The sequence below is a fragment of the Tripterygium wilfordii genome, chromosome 15 (genome assembly GCF_013401445.1).
Source record: "Tripterygium wilfordii isolate XIE 37 chromosome 15, ASM1340144v1, whole genome shotgun sequence".
Taxonomy (NCBI): domain Eukaryota; kingdom Viridiplantae; phylum Streptophyta; class Magnoliopsida; order Celastrales; family Celastraceae; genus Tripterygium; species Tripterygium wilfordii.
In genome coordinates this window covers 13,909,672-13,929,097 of record NC_052246.1, presented here as the reverse complement: position 1 = coordinate 13,929,097, position 19,426 = coordinate 13,909,672, and the positions used below count along the sequence as shown (strand labels likewise).

General features: G+C 37.8%; 4 protein-coding genes across 5 annotated transcripts; all 4 read right to left on the bottom strand.

Annotated features, from left to right (window-relative positions):
- Positions 1–1,135: 1,135 nt before the first annotated feature.
- On the bottom strand, positions 1,136–3,368 carry LOC120016989 (glycerophosphodiester phosphodiesterase GDPD1, chloroplastic-like). The gene is made up of 6 exons (XM_038870016.1): positions 3,166–3,368; positions 2,861–3,042; positions 2,305–2,364; positions 1,919–2,200; positions 1,535–1,827; positions 1,136–1,439 (listed from the first exon to the last, which is right to left on the bottom strand). Exons 1-6 carry the CDS (start codon positions 3,254–3,256, stop codon positions 1,214–1,216), a joined length of 1,134 nt encoding a protein of 377 aa, XP_038725944.1. The 5' UTR covers positions 3,257–3,368; the 3' UTR covers positions 1,136–1,213.
- Positions 3,369–5,975: 2,607 nt separating this feature from the next.
- On the bottom strand, positions 5,976–8,806 carry LOC120017007 (double-stranded RNA-binding protein 3-like). Its single transcript, XM_038870041.1, has 4 exons — positions 7,879–8,806; positions 7,503–7,750; positions 7,202–7,421; positions 5,976–7,115 (listed from the first exon to the last, which is right to left on the bottom strand). Exons 1-4 carry the CDS (start codon positions 8,030–8,032, stop codon positions 6,367–6,369), a joined length of 1,371 nt encoding a protein of 456 aa, XP_038725969.1. The 5' UTR covers positions 8,033–8,806; the 3' UTR covers positions 5,976–6,366.
- A 150-nt stretch (positions 8,807–8,956) lies between these two features.
- Positions 8,957–13,085, bottom strand: LOC120017008 (probable protein S-acyltransferase 7). Its single transcript, XM_038870042.1, has 5 exons — positions 12,768–13,085; positions 11,510–11,692; positions 10,622–10,918; positions 9,983–10,216; positions 8,957–9,866 (listed from the first exon to the last, which is right to left on the bottom strand). The coding sequence occupies exons 1-5, from the start codon at positions 12,858–12,860 to the stop codon at positions 9,354–9,356; spliced, it is 1,320 nt and encodes a 439-aa protein (XP_038725970.1). The 5' UTR covers positions 12,861–13,085; the 3' UTR covers positions 8,957–9,353.
- A 715-nt stretch (positions 13,086–13,800) lies between these two features.
- LOC120016376 (probable serine/threonine-protein kinase PBL7) lies at positions 13,801–18,411 on the bottom strand. Of its 2 annotated transcripts, none has more exons than XM_038869115.1 (7): positions 18,082–18,411; positions 17,835–17,945; positions 15,952–16,124; positions 15,663–15,852; positions 14,591–14,979; positions 14,118–14,491; positions 13,801–13,982 (listed from the first exon to the last, which is right to left on the bottom strand). In XM_038869115.1, exons 2-7 carry the CDS (start codon positions 17,935–17,937, stop codon positions 13,955–13,957), a joined length of 1,257 nt encoding a protein of 418 aa, XP_038725043.1. In that variant the 5' UTR covers positions 17,938–17,945; positions 18,082–18,411; the 3' UTR covers positions 13,801–13,954. The 2 variants fall into 2 exon arrangements, with proteins under 2 accessions (XP_038725043.1, XP_038725042.1); XM_038869114.1 differs by having other exon boundaries at positions 18,088–18,411.
- Between the last annotated feature and the right edge of the window lie 1,015 nt (positions 18,412–19,426).

Sequence of the window (19,426 nt, the reverse complement as noted above, 5' to 3'; positions counted from 1 at the left end):
ACACCAACACTAACAAATAATAAAGCTGTCGTGCCATGATATTCTTTAATTAGTTGCTTAGATAAATTAGTTATCTTGTTCGACATAGTTAATTGCATTAATTGAGTATCAAGTACACAAAAATGTATAGGTCTCGAATATATATATGTATATATACTTTGTTGTTGTATTAAAAATAATATATGCATTTGTTTGTTGTGATGGGTTTGAATATAGATCCAACTGCACGCATAAGGAATTGAAAAGCATGGACATATACCGAAGGACATCAAAATTAAAGCAAGCTAGCTAGCTAGCTAGCTAGATACGATGCCCACATCACATTAAAAAAATTTAAAAAAAAAAAAAGAGAAATAATATATGCATAGGGTTTCGATTCCTGAATCATATCCCTGGCCGTGATTGAAACGCATCTATTTAATTTCTACTGTTTTTCTTTTCTAGACCTCACTAAGAAAGGCACCCACCAAAAAATGCAGTCAACAAAATTCTGGTTCTCGAGTATGATTGCATTTGCTTTACATATGCATTTATTTATATATATAATTGAAAACTGGTCTAAGACTAATTAACACTAGAACACAAGATTATTAATTACATCATTACATGCATGTGTTTATACTTGTAGATGTTCGAATAATCTACGTACAATCAAAGAGTGTTCAAAGGAGGCCATTAGCGAAATAATGAAAGATGTGTTAGACACTGAGGAGAGGAGATGTCAACCAAAGGTCCGATCAAGTCAATAATGATTGTAATGATAAGATAAAGATAGTTTGCATATATGTATAGTTTATGCATAAACTGAAAATATTAAAGACGAGCTTGGACTTGCATAATGTTAATTAGGAGAAAAAAGATTCAGGAGAATTGAAGATGATCATTTGACCGTGAAGGGTTTTAACTTAAATATTATTCCCTTGTGAAGGGGGGGTACATTGGAAAATTTTGGACCAATAAATACCCAATTAACCTACTCTTGTGTTTCGCGGTTAAGGTTATTAGTTAGGTTAAGCCCATCTCGGAAGTATTTGTTCCTTTTGGCCAACGACACCAATACTAAGATTGACAGCTGGTAAAGACTGATACAAGATCCATTACCACAACATTGGAGCCCAACAAAGAAAAAGAAAAATAAAAACCAAGTGTAAGTTTATATACACGGCCCATAAAAGATGGGAACAGCTATGCAAAAAGCAAACAGAGCCTTATATTAGAGCCGTATCAATTCTGGGATGAGCTTAAAAAGAAATGAAAGCTCCTTTTCTGAGAACTGAGGCCTTGTCTTCCCTTCTCCACTGGCCAAACTCTCCCCATCACCCAAATTTGATGACTGTGGAATCAGATCAGCCACTGCCTCTGTTATCTCTTTAACAAGATCAACAATCACCCCATCAATCCCCATCAAGTGTTGCATGTACACTGCCTCAGATACATTACTGTAACAAAAAAATATATATTATATATAAGCACACCCATAGATGCAAAATACCACTTTTTGATCTTCAAGTACTTGGAATTTCATGAAGCTTACTTCAATTTGCCATATGTGAGGAGAGAGAGCTTGGCCTCTTTGATCTTGTTAACAGCCCCGGGATTTCTGAAAACCCCTTTGACTTCAGAGACAATCCCTTGTAAACCACCCTCCAGGCACAACTTCATGGCCTCCTCGAAGGAGTTCCTCCTCACATCGTAGTAAAGCTCAGTTCCTCCATTTGTCAGGAAGAAAACGGGATATACACCCTGTAATTTCCTCACAAACAAGGCAGCATCTGGTTGGAAGGAGGAGAAGATGATTGGTCTGTCTTTTGCATGGTCAAACACCACCTGGAAACATAAAACAAACATTTGTAATTGTACAATCATATTGTGATTAAAATTGGTGATAAAGAAGGTGGTTTCTTCTTCTTTTTGATACCTGCAAGACTGCTTCAAGGACATTGGTGAGATGGTCTTGTTGATAGACAATATGATCATCAAATTTCAACTCAATATTGAATCCCAAAGAAGGCTCTACTTGTTGAAATACTTGTTGGAGTGTACATAGAGAATCATCGGTCTCAACATTCCACTCCATCATCTTTCCATCTTTTGTTTTCCTCATTAGTTTGTTTCCCTTTTTCTCTTCCTCACTTTGGGGACCATAACACAAGAACTCTGATAGGGTCAACTCTGTCACCCTCTTCTCAAACACAGTACCCTGAAAATTTCACATTAATTAAAAGAGCCATGTTTAAAATTCATTTCCAGAAACAGTGATTTGAACAATTACAAAGGAATTCAAAGAAAAAAGGAGTGACTTACATTATCTTCAGATAGGATGAAGTCATCATGGAAAATAACAGGGCAGCCATCTTTGGTCACCTGCAAAATGACACCCCTTTTTCTGTTCACTTTCCTGTTTCCGTTTCTGTTGCTTCATTTAGCTCCACTACTTTTTGTTTCAAATATTGAACGATTATTTCTTATTTCTTCAATAAAAGAGGAGCCCACACAAAATTAAACATAATCAGTATCATCGAATTCAAGCCCACGTATTCACTAAGATTTTTTTTTTTAATTTTTCCTTTTGTAAAACACTAAAAACTCCTAAAACTTATTAACAAATAGTAAAATAATTTTTATATTTCTCAAAATTAGAGATGACACGTGTCAGATAAACATAAGCTGGCGAAGACAAAAATCTTGTCGTACGCGGCGATCTTACTGACAAATCAACGTGGGTTTCCAACTTTCCATTCCCAGTCAATCCCTTTTCCTTTTAAATACTACTAACATAGACTTAGACTAGTGGTTTTTTTTTTTAAGGAGACCGATATAAATAAGAATAACAAAATAAGGCTGGATCAAGAAATCTGACCTGAACATCAAACTCGACGAAATCGAGGGGGAACTTCCCGGCAGCGTTAAAGGAGATAATGGAGTTCTCCTTAATGGCTCTCATTCTGTGATCACCAGATTGTAAGACGTTCATTCCGTTCCCTCTGTGGCCTATCACCAAAAACTTGGGAACCCTATACGTCCCTTTATTCACCTCCACCCCTAAAACCCACCCAAGCCATGCACCAAGAAATTAATTAAAAAAAACAAAAATCAGAGACGTCCAAATTAAGCTAAAGATTCCGATGAATGTAAAACATAAAGGGGTGTAGATTGAATCCTTACCTGTGGAGAAGCGGGTGGAGTAGAGGGAGAGGGAAGCATTGTGGTCGAGATTGGGTACGTCGGAGACGTGGACGGCCTTAAGAGCAGCCATTAAAGAAGGGACAAATTAATTAAAAGAGAGAGTATTTTGGCTTGTTGAATTGTTATTATGGAAGAGAAGAGAGGTTCAAGAAAGGCGTATTTATAATAATAATTTTATATTGAGAGCCGGAGCCCATAGGGGTTTTAGACTTTATACTAGAAATTAGGGGGAGGGGGAGGGATCTTGGTGGAGAATATTCGATTTCTTTGTCACATATGCCTTGGGATATTCGTCTGTCTGTTAATTACTAATTTAGACTTGATTGTGAAGCGTTTGTTTAGCTCCGTCACGTTTAACGTGTGTCGTTAAACTTTAGCTTTTCTTTGGATTTATGTGTTGACGACGTGAAGAATAAAGTAACGACTGGCTGGCAAATTGGAGTAGTTTGTTTGTGCCTTGTGGTGCACTAAAATTGAGTTTTTTAATTTTTTAATTTGATTGGGGGTTTAGAAAAGTGTGTGATTGAAACTCCTGACGTAAAATTACATTTGATTGATTATATATATAGGAGTAATTAATAATAATAATAATAATAGTTGTTGTAAGAACATGTGAGAAGGATCCAGCGTGCTCGCTAGAGTAGGGTGGGGTACATTAGATAAGATAAGGTGGTGGTTATTTAAACAAAAATTAAGCTAATTCGGTGATGTGTAGCCACGACAGAATTAGCTGTCTAATTTAAACAAACAAAGATTGGGTTCATGCATTGCCATTATAGCCTAGGTTTATCAAATGTGACTATATATATATATATGTAGGTGCCAATTTATTCCTATCTTGTGTTGGTGGAGGTCGACTGTTTAGTGTAGGTGAGAGGAGAATGTTAGATTGTTTAGTCCACAAATTAAACAGTCCATGGCCATATATGGGCGCTGGAAGTGGGTCAGCTCCACGTTTCGAACAGACTTTAGTTCAATATATATATATATATGACATATATATAATACGATACGATGGTCTTGAAACAATTATGGCATATATGATACTTTTTGTGTTTTGTGTGCAAATTCAATGAACTAAAGTTCATTACTTTATGAGTTTTCGGCCCTTTTCAGTTTTCAGGTATGAATTGAAATGGAAGAAAGAAAGCAATAACAGCGCGCATCTTTTGCTATTCTGCTTCTTCTTTTCTTTCCCTTTCACCCAATAATTTTGATTTGTCTACTCTTCATTTGCACTATATATATATATATATAGACATTAATTAATTAATTAATTAATTGTCCTTTGCGTTCAATTATGTTAATTATACAAAGGACGATCGATATATTTTTATGAGAAGAATTGGATCCATCAAACAAATTAAAAGGACCAACTTGCACCGTAGAGACCGAATGAATGAAGCTAAAGTGCATATTTGTTTAGACAAAATACTTTATTTCATGTGTTGACTCTACTTACTAGTTTAGTTTAGACAACCACAAGCAAAGGGGTTGTGCCTTTTTTCATGCTCTTCTAGTAAAGGGGTTGAGCTTGAGCTTGAGCTTGAGCTTAATTGACCCATAAACTCGAAAGTCTTAACATAATGTACAAATAGTAATGTAATTCAAGTGTTGATCAACAAATCTATGGATTCCATAACATGTATTGTTGATGGGGGTTTTTGTTCGCCCTGCCATCAACGCCTCTGTGCCTCAAACCCTTTACCTCGATGGTATGGGGGAGAGACATTACCACTACACCCCGTGCCGTTGATGGCAGCGTGAACAAAAATCCCCATCAACATGTATGACCACATAACTACATATCTATTGTTCCCTACCGCACGACCGACACTTCGACACCAATTCTCCCTCTCATAGATTACAAAAGGTCCCGCGTCATCAACAACCTCACGTCGACGACATCATACTCATATCTCTTCGACCTCGATTTCAACCTTTCCTTCACCCCAACCTCAGTCATCTTATCGAAACGTCTCTCCCGATAAGACTTCTTGTTGAAAACGAGTATTCGATCCCTTACCTACAAACACCCTTATCATACAAGCCTTGGACCTGCCTCGAGTCGTTCTCTTGAACTCTCTAACGTCATTTGTGAGTTTTGCAAGATTGCCTATGACACTCAAACATAAGTCATTGATTATGAAATCTTGCCCCCACAAGTAATATATATTAACATAACTGAACTATTTTTATATATATTTTAAGTAATCGGAAGGAATTTTGTTTATGATGAGTATTGGTTATTTATGTACATTTTGTAATTTTTAACATAAACAGACTATTAACGAATCGAACCTGAGCTCAATTTTTTTTCAAACTCTACAAAGCTCAAGCTCAAGCTCGACAAAAATATGACGAGTCGAACATTAGCATGCCAAAACTCCGCTCGACCCATTTACACCCCCCAGTTATATCAAACCTAAATTCAGACTCAATCCCAAACCATTGGTACCTGCATTACCTCATTCTCTAAGTCATGTCTACACACATTGGGTCAATGCATTGGCATTTGGCAATTCCATGGCCAACATTGGAATTGTAATTAGGTCAACACTGGGCCAAGCCCATAATATGAATAATAACTTTCACACACATGGACCTGACAGGACCGTTATTACCCACACAGCCTTCCCTAATACTTGAACTACCCATTATACCCCTACACTCAACGGCTCTTTTCACATTCAAACACTTGTGTGCACTGGTCAACAGTGGATGGAAGACTTACATATACACATATACTATCTAAGCAGCAACAAAGCAAGAAGCAGCAATAGAAAAACGAGAGCCACAGAAACACAACACAATTAATAAGAGGGAGAAGAAGCTGAGACTTTAAAGGAAGACAATGGTGAGCATTAATGGTGAAGACAACCCCAATTAATTCCCTCCCAGTCGGTAAATTAAATGCTTACGTTTATCGCTGCATGTGTCTGTTCATCTTTATCTTCTGCAACCCACAACTCCAGAAATCATTTAATGCTCTCCCCTCTCTCCCTCTCTCTCTGAGAGAGTGAAAAGTTTTTCTCCATTTTACTACAAAATTCTACGAAAACCCATGAGACAAAAGTCACAAATCATGGTTTTTGAGATGCTAAGGCAGTGAAAACCAGAGTTTACTGAACAATTACAAAAACCCATGAATTTAAACTGGCAGGAAATGTCAATATTTCTTCATAAACGTAGCTTATTGAGCTCTGAACTTAGGTTTGGAATTGGGTTTGTGAGTGTGGCTGGCTCTGGCTCTGGCTCTGGCTCTGGCTTGTTGAACATTGATGATATGGAAGGAGAATTACTTGTTGTATTTTCCTTGATAGATGATTTTGTTGCTGGTGGTGGTGCTGCACAAACTGGGATCACTGACCTTACCGTAACTGCTGGTGCCATCCTATAAGGAACATTGAATCCTCCAGTGTATACGCTTCTAGCCATTGGAGATGAAGTACCAAGCTTTCCAGTGGTAAACAGAGGAAGTGGCCTATTTCTTGAACTTGATCCTTGGATAACACTTGAATTAGTAATGTTGATTGGACCTTCCTTTCCCATGGAATTGATTTTGGAATCTGGTTGCCCACATATCCATTCTTCCCCATCCTTTTGATGCTCCTGTGAATTGCTCCTAATATGCACTGGAATATGCCTATGTGAAACACTTGGTGATGGTAAGATTTTTGAAGTTGTTCTAGGAGGAGGTGGAGGAAGGAGAGACACAAAAGATTTATGTTTCTGTGATGAAGAACCATCTGTCGGAGAATCAATCACTAGATCCATTAGCCTCCATTGTGGATGTTGTAGAGAATTACTAGAGCTAGTTACCCTGTGAGGACCCTTGACCATTCTTCTTCCCAAATTGTGATATTTCCTTCTTACTTGTTCTTGAGCTTCTGCAGCTTCTTTCTTTGTCAATGGCTCCAGATTTGGCACTACACACACAGATTATAATCACTAATTATGGCAAAAAAAAAAAAAAAAAACCACCATATAGTGAAATGGGTTATCAGAAAAATACTTCTTTTCAAGGCAGACCAGGCAGAAATAGCGGCATTCTTCTCAGCTTGCTTCTTTGTCTTGGCTGGCTCACCATTGAAGCTCATCTCAGCAAGCTCCACAGTACAAGTAAAAGTTGGGATATGGCCAGGACCTGATCTCACTGTGGTGTACACAGGGAGGTTAAGCCCAGCTCTGTGAGCTGTTTCTTGAAGGAGGTTCTTGTAAATCCCAGTCTCATCCTTCATTGTTTTTGTCATAACATCATTGCAAAGTAAATTAGAGTAATCAAAAAAGTAGTAAGGGAATTTTCCAATACTTACAAGAACTCTTGCTGTTAGAGACCTTGAAGGACCTCTAGTGGAGAGGACATTAAGGGCTACTTCTGCAGCTGCATGCTCTGCTTGTCTCAGTGTAGTGCAGTAGCTTGGGCTTTCAAAGATGTCACCATTAAAATTCACAGAAGCTTTGAATCTTGGTGCATGATCAGGACCTTCTCTGATGCAAGCATATGAAGGAAGGTTGAAACAGCTTCTTTGTGCAAGTTCCTGCAGCTGGTTCTTATACATATCTGACATGGAAACACCAAGAACACTGAAAAGATACTAAAATGAACAAAAAACACCGTCATCCAAAAAGGCTAAAAATGGGTTACAAATCCCAAATATGATGGAAGGAAATGAACCAATAACCACCTACCTACTAAAACCTGACTTATTTCACCAACATTGACATGGTTGTCCTGTCTATAAGAACAAGAGTCTCTGAGGACCGTAATGTGTCTTGCTAAGAACAAGAAAGAGAACAAGAAATGAATGGAACTTGTAATCTGAGGGTAGGGAAAATTTATCATAAGAGAAAGAGTCAAAGAGAGGAGCCTCAAAACATTTAAACAATTGGTTTTGTTCAACTTTCTGTATCCATCATCAAACTTTACCGAACGGAAGAAGAGGATTCCATGGCAGTTATAAATACAGCACAGTTTTCAAACAAATAAGATGGGCATTATTGGGTTTTCAGAGTAGCAGAATCAGATGTTAGGTTTTTATTGTGAGGTAACACTCTTCAGTGAGAGTCACCATAGTCTGACCCTCCCTTCCTTATTGACTGGACAGTTACGCCCACACATTTGACTTTCAGATAATTATAGATTAATGATTATTACATGGATCTAAACTATTCTAAAGTGAAGTTAATTATCATGATCCAGGTTAGGACAGTAAGGGAGGCTTTATATATCACAATATAATAATGATTTGGTTTAGCTTTGGCTGTCTCATCACAAAGACACAAACCAACTGCTATAAATTCACAAGGAAAATTATTGATACAGACTTCTTTTAATTACTACTTTAGTAGTAGCTGAGCTAGTCTACAACTCCTAGACTAGCCAAGGAAACGATGTATTCACGGGGCCATTGCAATAACGACACCCATTTGCGGGTTTTTTTTCGATAAGCTAATAGTAAAACCATCCACAATAATTTAGTTCATTCTGCCTTTGAAATTAGAGTCTACGGTGTTCGAGATCGAGATAATCAGATCTTCTATTTTCTTCTTTCTTGCCCATTCTCAAGGAACGTATCCTTTAATCCAATGATATAGAAGCCATATTTTCATATTTCCGATCTAAAACTTTATAGGAACATAAACTGATCCATCAACCTTCATTATAGAAATGACATTAACCCTAACATGGACTGATCCATCAAACATGATTGAAATCTACTATCGGTTTCAATCCCAATCATCAATGGCTGATGAAGTTCGCAACGGATCCAACAAAATTTTAGATGAAGCATATATTGAATGGTAAAGTACGCCAAATGGCAGGTAAACCACAATCACCTCCACTTTTTGGCCAGCTTGTAAGAATGGAGTCTGTAGACACCAACTAATTTCACAAATACCAGAAAGCAAAGGGAATCCAAACTAGAAAGACAGAAAGCTAACTCACAAAACAAACCACTCATTCCTGAATAGCACCAGAGCTAACCACTTGAACACCATCTCGCAGCAGAAATGAGGCAACTGCCATATTGCAGGTAATACACTCCAGGCAGGTTTTGTCACTGTGATGCAAACCTCAAAGATTCCACTCCAAATGCAACACATCCAAACCCTATCCTGTTTAAGTATGCTTGGTTGCCTCTTAACGATAAGAGCTATGAATTTCAGTTTTCAGTAGGAAGGTTGCTGCCGCTACTCCCACCAGCACGGTTTGGCTCTCCCACTCTAGCCGCTAGAGCAATAACTTCTGGCGACATTTCCCAACTCCCGCTTTTTCTTCCCCAACTAGACCTCCTTGGATGCATGCCAACACAATCACCCACTTCATCCACTGTAGTTCTCATATCTGGAGACAATTCACTTAATTCACCATCCTTGACATTCAAGCGATCATTGTTGTTAAGTTGGCCTTCGGAAAGATCAACCCCAGCAGCTCCATCACCCCACACTGCTTTCCTGCCCGTTTCAATGTCATCACCGCTCTTCCAGATATTTGGACTCATAAACCTACCCACTGGACGAGTTGGCAAAGAAGGTTCTCTAGGCACCTTTGCCCTGAAATTGTTCTTCGAAGGGGGAACGCTAGAGCAAAATATCTCCCTGAAGTTATCAACAACTCCTTTGTTGTAAGGGTTGGCAAGCCGGTCATATCGATATCTGAAGTTCTCATATGTTGTCTGCACAAGCAAAAGGCATATGAAACGCAAGTTGCACTGCTAGAAAAGGAAGTTTACTTGAAAATGCATATCACATTTTTCTACAACATGATAAACTCAGAAATTGAGGCTATTACCTGATTTGTACTGATGAGATATAAATGAAATGCTGTAAGACCACCAACAAACCACATTGATATGAATGTGTAAATAATTAGAACAATAGATGCAGGGGTTTTGATCATTGCTTTCCAGATCGTAGTATTCTCTGCATCCATGATCATCCTGATGTAGACCCAGCAAAACGCAAAAATATATGTACAGAGAAGAGTCGTGGAGAAGACAAACATGAAGAAAAATCGGTAGTTTCTCTGCACCCAAATTTATGTAATCATAGGTCATCTTTTAGGTGAAAACCATATCTTCAAGAGCCATCAAATCAACTACACCAAGTCAATACTGAATGTTATGCATAACACAAAAAGGAGAGTTGCAAAATTAAAAAACATGGTTCCGTTGTACTTGTATGATGAATTGAGTCGCTCATAAATTGATTTTTCCCAATACAAACCAGTGCCTCAGTAATGCAAGTTGGAGAGAGTCCAAGTTGTCGCTGCCGTTCAGCTTAAAGAACGATTTCATATTGGCAAAATATACAATAATTTGTCCTCCACTAATGCCTTTTGAGAGTATCTGACACTTCCTATGACAATACTTAGGAGTTATACTACAAGATTCTGCTAGCAAAGACACGACGGAAAAAATGGAAGACTCACCAGCCCAATACATTGTCCTACCCATGGACAGTGATGGTCAAAACGTTCTACACAGTTATTGCAGATTGAGCAGTGTGAGCAGCGAGGAGGCCTATAGAGCATGCATGTATCACAATACTTGATCTTGACAGTGATTCCATTGACCTCAACCTCCTTGATGCGAGGCAAATGTAACTGTGGAGTTTGGCCAGCCCCAACATCTGTCCTCCCATCAAAGCCTTCTGGTTCAGGAGAGCGTGCATTGCGTGGTATTACGCCAGGATCTCTTCCAGAAGTTAAGAGAAGAAGAATCAAAACCTGAAAACCATATTGTATCAAGATCTAATTAATGAAGCAAATCTTGTCAAAGCTTAGCCCTACAAGAAGCCACACATGCAAGAACCCCTTGAGATACATTAGCATATATAAGAAAACTTCTCTTCTATGACACAATAGCCAGACTTAAGACCCTTGAAGTACAAAATTCAAGCAACTTCTCACTGCCTTGCAAGTTTTCAGCATTTTATCACACTAACATTAGGTCAAAGTATCATGGCCAAAGATTGGCTCCCCCTGGAGAAGGCTACTTGAACAGCGCATGTCCACAAGGTGTTACCACTTGCCAAAATATTATACCATCCCATATTATCACAATCTTTCCACACACCAGCATACCTGAGCATTCTCCTCTCTAGAAAATAGAAGATACGAATTTCCTTCTTGCCCAACCAGCGTTTTAGCCACTAAGAAGGTGAAACCTATGAAAAAAAGGATATTTGCAAGCGATATATTGGGTTTGGAAGTAGGATCATCTTGTGAGTAGCAAGATCCCAAAGTAAATCACTGGTTTAAGGAAATAAACCAGGACAAACACAACAAATGTATTGTAAATTTAAGAAAAATACTCACATAAACTGTGAATAAGGCAGCAACAAGTATTATAGAAGTCCCCCAGTGATGAGAAAAATCATCCATCAGTTTTCTGGCGACAAGGACACAGAACACAGCAACAGGAGCAACAATTAGAAATATAGTCAGGAACAGCGACCTTGCATCTGGTCCAAATATAAACCTCCCCTGAAGAAAAAATATCTGCACAGGAACAACAAAACCATAAGTTCCACAGAGAAATAATGTAATAAATCTAACTCCTTTATTTTTCAATGAGACTGTGCAAGTGTATATTCCTCAATGAGGTATTAAAGGTTGATGGATGCATATAGCCTACCACCTTTGAAAGCCTAGTGACTAATTCCAGATCTAATGCTGAAAAGTTGCTGAATCGGTTGTTTCTTGATCATACTTACATGTGGTTGACTGAAACAGCCACAAAGGGCCAGCAAGTTCAAATATCAACTGTATGCAACTGGAATCAACTAAAAGGCCAAAGCCATAACTAAAACCTCGCTCGGAAACAGTAAATTATGCTCTGTCTAACAAGTTTAGCAAATTCATAAGGTCCTATAATCTGTATGGCAATGCATTTAACAAAAATGGCAACTTTGAACAATCTGAACCGATTTTAAACGTCATCCCATTAAGACTCACTCAAAATTTCACACGTCACAAAAAAATAAATAAATGATTACAACTTATTAGAGAGAAAAAAATCAGTGAACTTAATTTTGTTCCTCCATGAATCCTGGACATGAGTTCGGAGAACCAAGAAACTTTAAATCTTAAATCATCATTATATCTCAGATAGTCCAATCCAGTGAATCCACATTTCACCACCTCGAGAAATGAAAGTGCATTTACCTTTCCATATTCCTTATCCTTATCCTTTATCAAATTAATCAGACAATATACAAACATATACACACCCGTCCTTTTTTTCATAACCTTGTGCAACAAACAAAGCATGCCAGAAGCTATACTCAGGCCAGTGGTGTCAGCCAGTTAATACGACTCGTAACACTCTCTCAGGCTCATCAAATATAGCTTCTAGTAATCAAATTAGGGAAGAAAATGGAACTCCAGAAGTAAAATTGTTTGATAACGACATCAAAACTTGTCGAAGATGGTATCATAAAGCACTAATACATCACTATATCACCGGAAAAGAAATATACCCGAAAAAGTAGATAAAACCGCTATTTCGTAAAAATAAGAAAAGCGAAATAGGTAATAAACCTCGAATAGTAACATTAGAAAGCAAACAACTTACATTGCTGCCTTTCCAAGCTTGGAAAACCAATAAATCACCGGAAGATCCCACCGATCCCGGGTCGGATCTCTTGGGCGCAGGCACCACGTACATCTTTCCCTCCCGTCTCTCTTTCTCAGTAAATCAGTTTCAGATCCTATAAATTAATCTAAAAGAAGACGAAAAGCACTCACATGAGAAAAGCAAACTTTCCGAGCTCCAAGAGCTGTATTTTCTTATGGTTCCGACGAAGCAAGTGAGATTCCGGCGGGAGGTAGTGGCGGCTTTGGCTTTTGCTTTTGCTTTTGCTTTTGCTTAACAGAGAGAGAGAGTTCTTTGTCTGATCGCTCGTGTACATTGTTTGCAGGTATGGAGGAGTTTGACGTGGCGGCAATTTATTGGGTGATGATGAAGATGGTCAACCGCTTGACTATAGAGAGACCGACTCTAATCTAAAATCTAAAAGCAGATGCTGCATGGGCCCCACTGTTTTTATCTTATTTTATAATGATGATATAGCTTCTATCAGAATCAATTTAGATAGAAGAATAACGAATAGTAGTTCACATGATACTTATATTTGTGATATGTCATAGAAATCACGAGTTTGTGCTTTCCTGTATAAAAAAGAATTAATTTAGATGGGGAACCTTTTATTCTAATTAAAGACCCAAGTTAGATATTTATTCACCATCACCCTCACCCCCACCCCTTTTATGCATGCACTAACATCAACATATCCGTCGCTCACCGTCCAGAATGGGTTCTATGGTATGCTGGTTAGCTTCAAAATCAGCGGCCTGGGTTAAACTCCAGCCGTTCCAGATTGATGCATACTGATTAATTTGTAAGATCATTTCAGGGCAAGTGGAGTAATGAACCTTGTACACGAAAGTTATTCACCATTACAGAGTCTTGTATTTGAGAATTGTTTACTTTTTTTTTTTTTTTATTCATGATTCAACCTCAAGGATTGGTAAAAATGGTTTAGAAGCACCTTAACAAGAGCCTCGATTATCATTCTGTCAAAGAAAGAGGTTGATTAAAGAATCCATTGACAAAAAAAGAGAGGTGTTTTATTAATGCTGGTATAATTTATGTAATGCAGCATCAGTTTTCAACAATGTTAGGATTTCCCTTTACTCTGTCTTCACATGCTTTGAGTATCGATCGAAACCAACCAGTGCTGAAATCCACACGGCTATTGTTCACGCTGAATTCATTCGGTTGATCCAACTGCCATAAACATTCAAACAGTGAGCTTAAAACAGTATTGATGCTCCTGAGAGTGAAGTAAGGATCATAAAAAAGTCTCAAATTTTCCTTCAATAATGCACGTTCACAATCGTTTATATGATGAAAGTTAATTACCGGTTGAAGGCATCGGATTCCAAGTCTGGTGCAATGTCACGTCTTTTCTCTCTCCAATGTTCTCCCCACATCTTGGCCTCTGCCACGGCTCGCTCCCGATTAAAATCCCTGGCTAACATCCTTGTTGTCTCAGTTGGAGAGCTTGGTGTTTTCGGACTCCCATTCCCTGCTTCATTTGGCTTGTACTTGCGTGACGCCAAATAATCAAGAGCAAGCACGACCTCACTAGTTGAAGGACGGGCAGTTGCATCATCTCGGAGACACATAAATGCTACCTCTAGTACTTTCTTTAACACAGATTCTGAGAACTGACTTTTCAGCAATGGATCCGCTAATAACCACAAATTCATTCGGTCTTTCCATCTCGGAAATGCCTATGAAAAGAATTTTGTAAGTATATGAAGAAACTCATTCAGATTGCATAAAAAGGGGCAACCTAAGATTCTTAAAATGATCAGAAATTTTGCACTTACCCAATTAACGAGGTACTTTTCACTGCCGTTGGAGTTGTCTACTGCTTTACGCCCAGTGATCAACTCTAACAAAACCACCCCAAAACTGTAGATGTCAGTCATCATGGTTAATCTTCCAGATTGAAGATACTCAGGAGCACAGTAACCTTGAGTCCCCATGACCCTGGTGGACACATGTGTGTTATCTCCGGTTGGACCAAATTTTGCAAGCCCCAAATCGGACAGTTTTGGGTGGAACCCCTCATCCAGTAGTATATTAGAACTTTTGAGGTCCCTGTATATTATTGGAGGACTTGCTTTATTATGCAGATAGTCCAATCCCCGTGCTGTACCGGCAGCTATCTTCATTCTCGTATTCCAATCAAGAGGCTCTTTCTCAGGAGCAAGATCTGCACAAATGCCGTTGATAATAGACGATGAAGTAATCTTCGATATGGAAGGTGCCAAAAACGTGGGGGATAGCAGCAAAGCATTAGTCATTTGTGTAATGATAAAGATGGTCACGCAATGCCTTTGTGGAAACAGATATATCAAATTTTTACTGACATATATTTCCTCATGAAATGTTAGTATTTCTCTTTTTCCCCTGACGAATACTAAAAATAGTACAATGGCACAAATGAACATCAAACAAACATAAGAATGTTCCATGGCAGAGTCAACAGGAAATATCGTTAAGAGCCAATAGCAACCACAATTTTCATTACAATGTCTTGTTGAGAAGGAACGAAGAGCATAATCATGGCAAGTCATGACTGTTTAACGAGTTGAATGAGTATGGGAAATGGCTGTGCTAGATATATATTTAACCCGTGTCTGCTGATTATGGAGACTCTCAATACCACTCTACCCATAACTGAAGTGTTCCTAGTCATTTAATGGTTGAAATGAGAACATGCTTGAATATAACAGTAACTCAGTACAGGAAAAGGCTCTGCAGAATACAGTCCTTTTGGAAAAAAAAATTTCTTGGTCTTTTTAATCTTTCCATAGTTAAGTAAACCAATTTTGATAAGGAGAGAAGCTAAATAACTAGTTATAAAGTGGGGACCAATGGAATTAAAACAATTACCAAATAAGTGGTCATCCAAAGATCCCAAGGGCATGTATTCATAGACGAGAAGACGCTGTTCTTTATCAGCACAGTAACCGACCAAATTAACCAGGTTAGGATGATGTGCAAGATTAAGCATGAGAACTTCCACGAGAAACTCCTTCTCCCCTTGGCAACCTGATTGGTCCAGTTTCTTTACAGCCACAGCCTGAAGAAATTTTAAAAAAAAATAATGCAATTATCTCTTCCTTTTTTCTAGATATTTAACTACAAAAATGTCTTCCTTTCCAGCAATGAGATAATTTACCTGACCGGTGCTTTCCACGTGACCTTTGTAAACAGGTCCAAACCCACCTTGCCCAATGAAAGATCCACTGCCAAAGTTATTCGTCGCAGTTTTAAGCTCCTGCAAGGTGAACGTCCGAGCCTCAATTTGAGCAGATGCCTTATTTTTTGGAGCAGAAATATCTTTTCGTGGTTCTGTATCGATTCCCAATATAAGTGATTAATTTCTAGAAGTTGTAGTATCCAAGCAAATTATTATTTAGGATACAGGTTGGTAACATATTACACTAGTTTGATTCGACATTTAAAGTTTCAAGGTTTCCAAAACCAAATTCAGTTCATTGATATAACAGCAGAACATCTGAGCTTTGAATAACACATACATATGTGCACTTGTATTTGCACATTATATCCCTAAAAGTGGTGTCTCTACATCCATGATGATAGTTCTTAATACAAATTTGGAGAATAGCAGTGGCAAGAGTGCAAAAAAAATATAGTAAGAACCTTTGGCAAAGCAAAATCAGCCAGAAGAGGGATCTCAAAAGAATAGGAAATGTGTTTGACAAAGGCAAAAACATTTCGGTATGCTTGTCCCTGTTGTGATTGTAGATGAGAAGGTAAAGCATTCTTTGAAAAGATAGGAAAGGTGCACCTTATACCAGCATATATGTTCAAACAATGACAAAGGGCATAGTTTGCCGCAATAACAATTCAGACATATATGGAAAGGAAGGCAATTTGATAACTTTGTTGCCATCTCTTGCAGAGCATACGGGGACATTCTAAGTAAAGACACTAACAAATAGAACTAGCCAACAAACATCAAATGCCGGTAGATAGCTAACAGAATATGGCGTCTAGGACTGCCTCAGCCAATCATATTGCTACATCCCTATCAGTTGCATATATGAATTCTTAGTTTAAAGCCTTTGGAGTATACCCTGCATCCCAACCCACTTCGCTTTAAGATTCATATTCGTGAAAATTTACAGAGATGCTCACTATCTACCATAATAACTGTCCCTTATCCTGACACAGGGATAAGTCGTGTCAATTAGAGAGAATATCCTGTCGATGATTATGACCTAGCAATAACAGTAGCCAACCAAAATTTGGATTATGATAGGGGAAAATCTGTCTAAACTTCTTGAGCTTGCTACCCATTATACCATATATTTATCAAGCATTCCACCTGGAACCAGACTACTCTTCTTGCTAGACTATTCCAGTGGCAAATCATTAACAAACACGGTGACTGGATTGCTTTCATTGTCTCCCTCGCTAAAAGGATCAATTTAAAAGATAATCGCTGATTTGTGATTATTGAAAATAAACAACAACATAAAGGCTTAATCCCATATATTTTGAGCCAATCAAGTGAGTTCTTAGACATGAAGAGTACACAACATGGGTCTCCGTTACCATTTAATCAACTCTAAGGCTACTCCACAAATCCTTTTCCATATATATCCTTAATTATTTCCACTCGTATCCTTGTTGATCCCATTCTTCTCGACTCTGCTACTTAGAATCTACTACTAATCATTTCCATCTTCGTTTTTCGATGACATGCATATGAAATCCTTTGAGGAATCACCTGATTAATAGGGACCATAGCATTCGAATTTTGTGTCACAGAAAATACCAACGTTACTTCCATCAACTAAAAACCCTAACATTATCCCATTCTTCATCAAATTACGGATAGCATAATCAAAGTGTAATACCAATTGTCCCTGTAACGAATTTTTATGCACTACATACTGAACTAATAAATAAGAGGAATTGATTGAAACAACCAAACAGAATGACAAAGAACAAATATCAAGAAACCCAATACAGAAAATTAGAAAAACAAATGGACATATCAAATTATGCACCGGAAGATAATGAAGTGATTACCAGAAGAAGATATTTCAAGCCTGCTCTTCCTGCTAACCGTTCTTTCCTCTTCCCTCTCTGGCCTGCTTCTCCTTCTCGAGCCAAAACACGGGCAATAACCCATTTTTTTATCTATCAAAAACACTCGCAGAACGATTTGCAGACACAATGAAATCAAAGACCCGGATAGAGCAAGTAATAAATTGGGACGCAAATGGGTTTTCTCATAAAAGGAAGAAGAATAGGAAGATAATGTGCATGCATTTACCTCCTCCTCCTCCTCCTCCTCTGTACGTTTATGTATATCTCTGTTCGAGAACCCAATACAATTCCCAAAACCACAATGTGGAATTGCAGGATTTGTTTGTTTCGAAATGATCCCTCAGAATCCCAAGTTTTGTCTCTAATCTGTTGGTTAGATTTCTACATGACGTGACTGGGTAATACCCTCATTCGTTTCCCTTTTGTTTGTTGTTTTGTGTCAAGGAGAGAATTTGATACGCAATTAATTAATAAATGATTTTATTGTTTTTGACACATTACTATCGCATCACCATCAGGGCATTGGATTTGTACAGAGACGGATGGTTGGGGGTGAGGGATTTGAGTCTAATTAGGGTATGATCTGATGCAAAAGATAATACTACAATTGACATAGCTTGTTATAGCAATAAACATCTATCAATGGTTTATATTATTAATTGATGCGTGTCTCCTTCCTTCTACTGCTTCTGGATAATGACGCAAATATGCTGACCCACCCACCCCCCCACCCACCCCAAGAGCAAACCAAAAAAGTTGCCTCTCACATTCTCATTCTGTGATTGATTCCGAGCAATTGACTTTTAGCCAATTCAATTAGCAATTAATTTGAAATTTATTTTAACAATTTATGTGTATTTTATTTCTAAAACACACATTTTGGGATGGGATGGGATGGGATGAGCGCCATCTTAACAAATTTTGTTTTGAAAAAAATCATGAATGTGTTTTGATCGTATTTACTACTCCAACAACATATTTTATATTCCACACAAAAATCAAATTGAATGTGAAAAAGACATGAAAATTCTATACCATTGAATATAAACTCAAAACATTCTATGTCTTTTTCACATCCAATTTGGTTTTTTGTTGGGAACACAAAAATATATATCATTGTATTCATGAACCCGGTCAAAACACATTCATGATTTTTTTCAAAAAAAGAATAAATTGTAGAGGCCTTAAAATAAATTACAATTAATAATCTTCATTCCAAACAACCATAGACTAATATTTATATTTTAAAAATCCTAATTAAAATTGAAAAAATAATAACGCATGAGATGAATGTGAAAATCATGAATGTCCCACATAATTCGTATAAAATTATGTGTACACCTCATCATTTAAGATGGTTGGGGATACACGACTAGTGTTACAAAAATCACGATAAGGTAAGAATTATCATTCCTAGTCTCATAGGTAAAGTCAAATCATCCATTGTCCCACCTGAATTACATAATTAGAACCGAAGATTCTACTTCCTCTCTAAGATGGGGCCACCGATTTTTCCGGCGTAATATCCGGCTCCTTTGTATTCACAGTTTTGACCTCTTCGAATGCTGTAA

Coding starts and splice junctions, on each gene's coding strand:
- LOC120017007 (XM_038870041.1), bottom strand. CDS start 8,032: ATGATAAATTTTCCCTACCCTCAGATTACAAGTTCCATTCATTTCTTG. Junction 7,751..7,878: donor AATAAGTCAGGTTTTAGTAG/GTAGGTGGTTAT, acceptor TTTCCATGTCAG/ATATGTATAAGAACCAGCTG. Junction 7,422..7,502: donor CTCTAACAGCAAGAGTTCTT/GTAAGTATTGGA, acceptor AAAACAATGAAG/GATGAGACTGGGATTTACAA.
- LOC120016376 (XM_038869115.1), bottom strand. CDS start 17,937: ATGGGTTATTGCCCGTGTTTTGGCTCGAGAAGGAGAAGCAGGCCAGAG. Junction 15,853..15,951: donor ACGTGGAAAGCACCGGTCAG/GTAAATTATCTC, acceptor AAATTTCTTCAG/GCTGTGGCTGTAAAGAAACT. Junction 13,983..14,117: donor GAATCCGATGCCTTCAACCG/GTAATTAACTTT, acceptor TGTTTATGGCAG/TTGGATCAACCGAATGAATT.
- LOC120017008 (XM_038870042.1), bottom strand. CDS start 12,860: ATGTACGTGGTGCCTGCGCCCAAGAGATCCGACCCGGGATCGGTGGGA. Junction 11,693..12,767: donor AAGCTTGGAAAGGCAGCAAT/GTAAGTTGTTTG, acceptor GTTCCTGTGCAG/ATATTTTTTCTTCAGGGGAG. Junction 10,217..10,621: donor TAGGACAATGTATTGGGCTG/GTGAGTCTTCCA, acceptor ATTTGGGTGCAG/AGAAACTACCGATTTTTCTT.
- LOC120016989 (XM_038870016.1), bottom strand. CDS start 3,256: ATGGCTGCTCTTAAGGCCGTCCACGTCTCCGACGTACCCAATCTCGAC. Junction 2,201..2,304: donor TCATCCTATCTGAAGATAAT/GTAAGTCACTCC, acceptor TGAAATTTTCAG/GGTACTGTGTTTGAGAAGAG. Junction 1,828..1,918: donor TCCTTGAAGCAGTCTTGCAG/GTATCAAAAAGA, acceptor TTATGTTTCCAG/GTGGTGTTTGACCATGCAAA.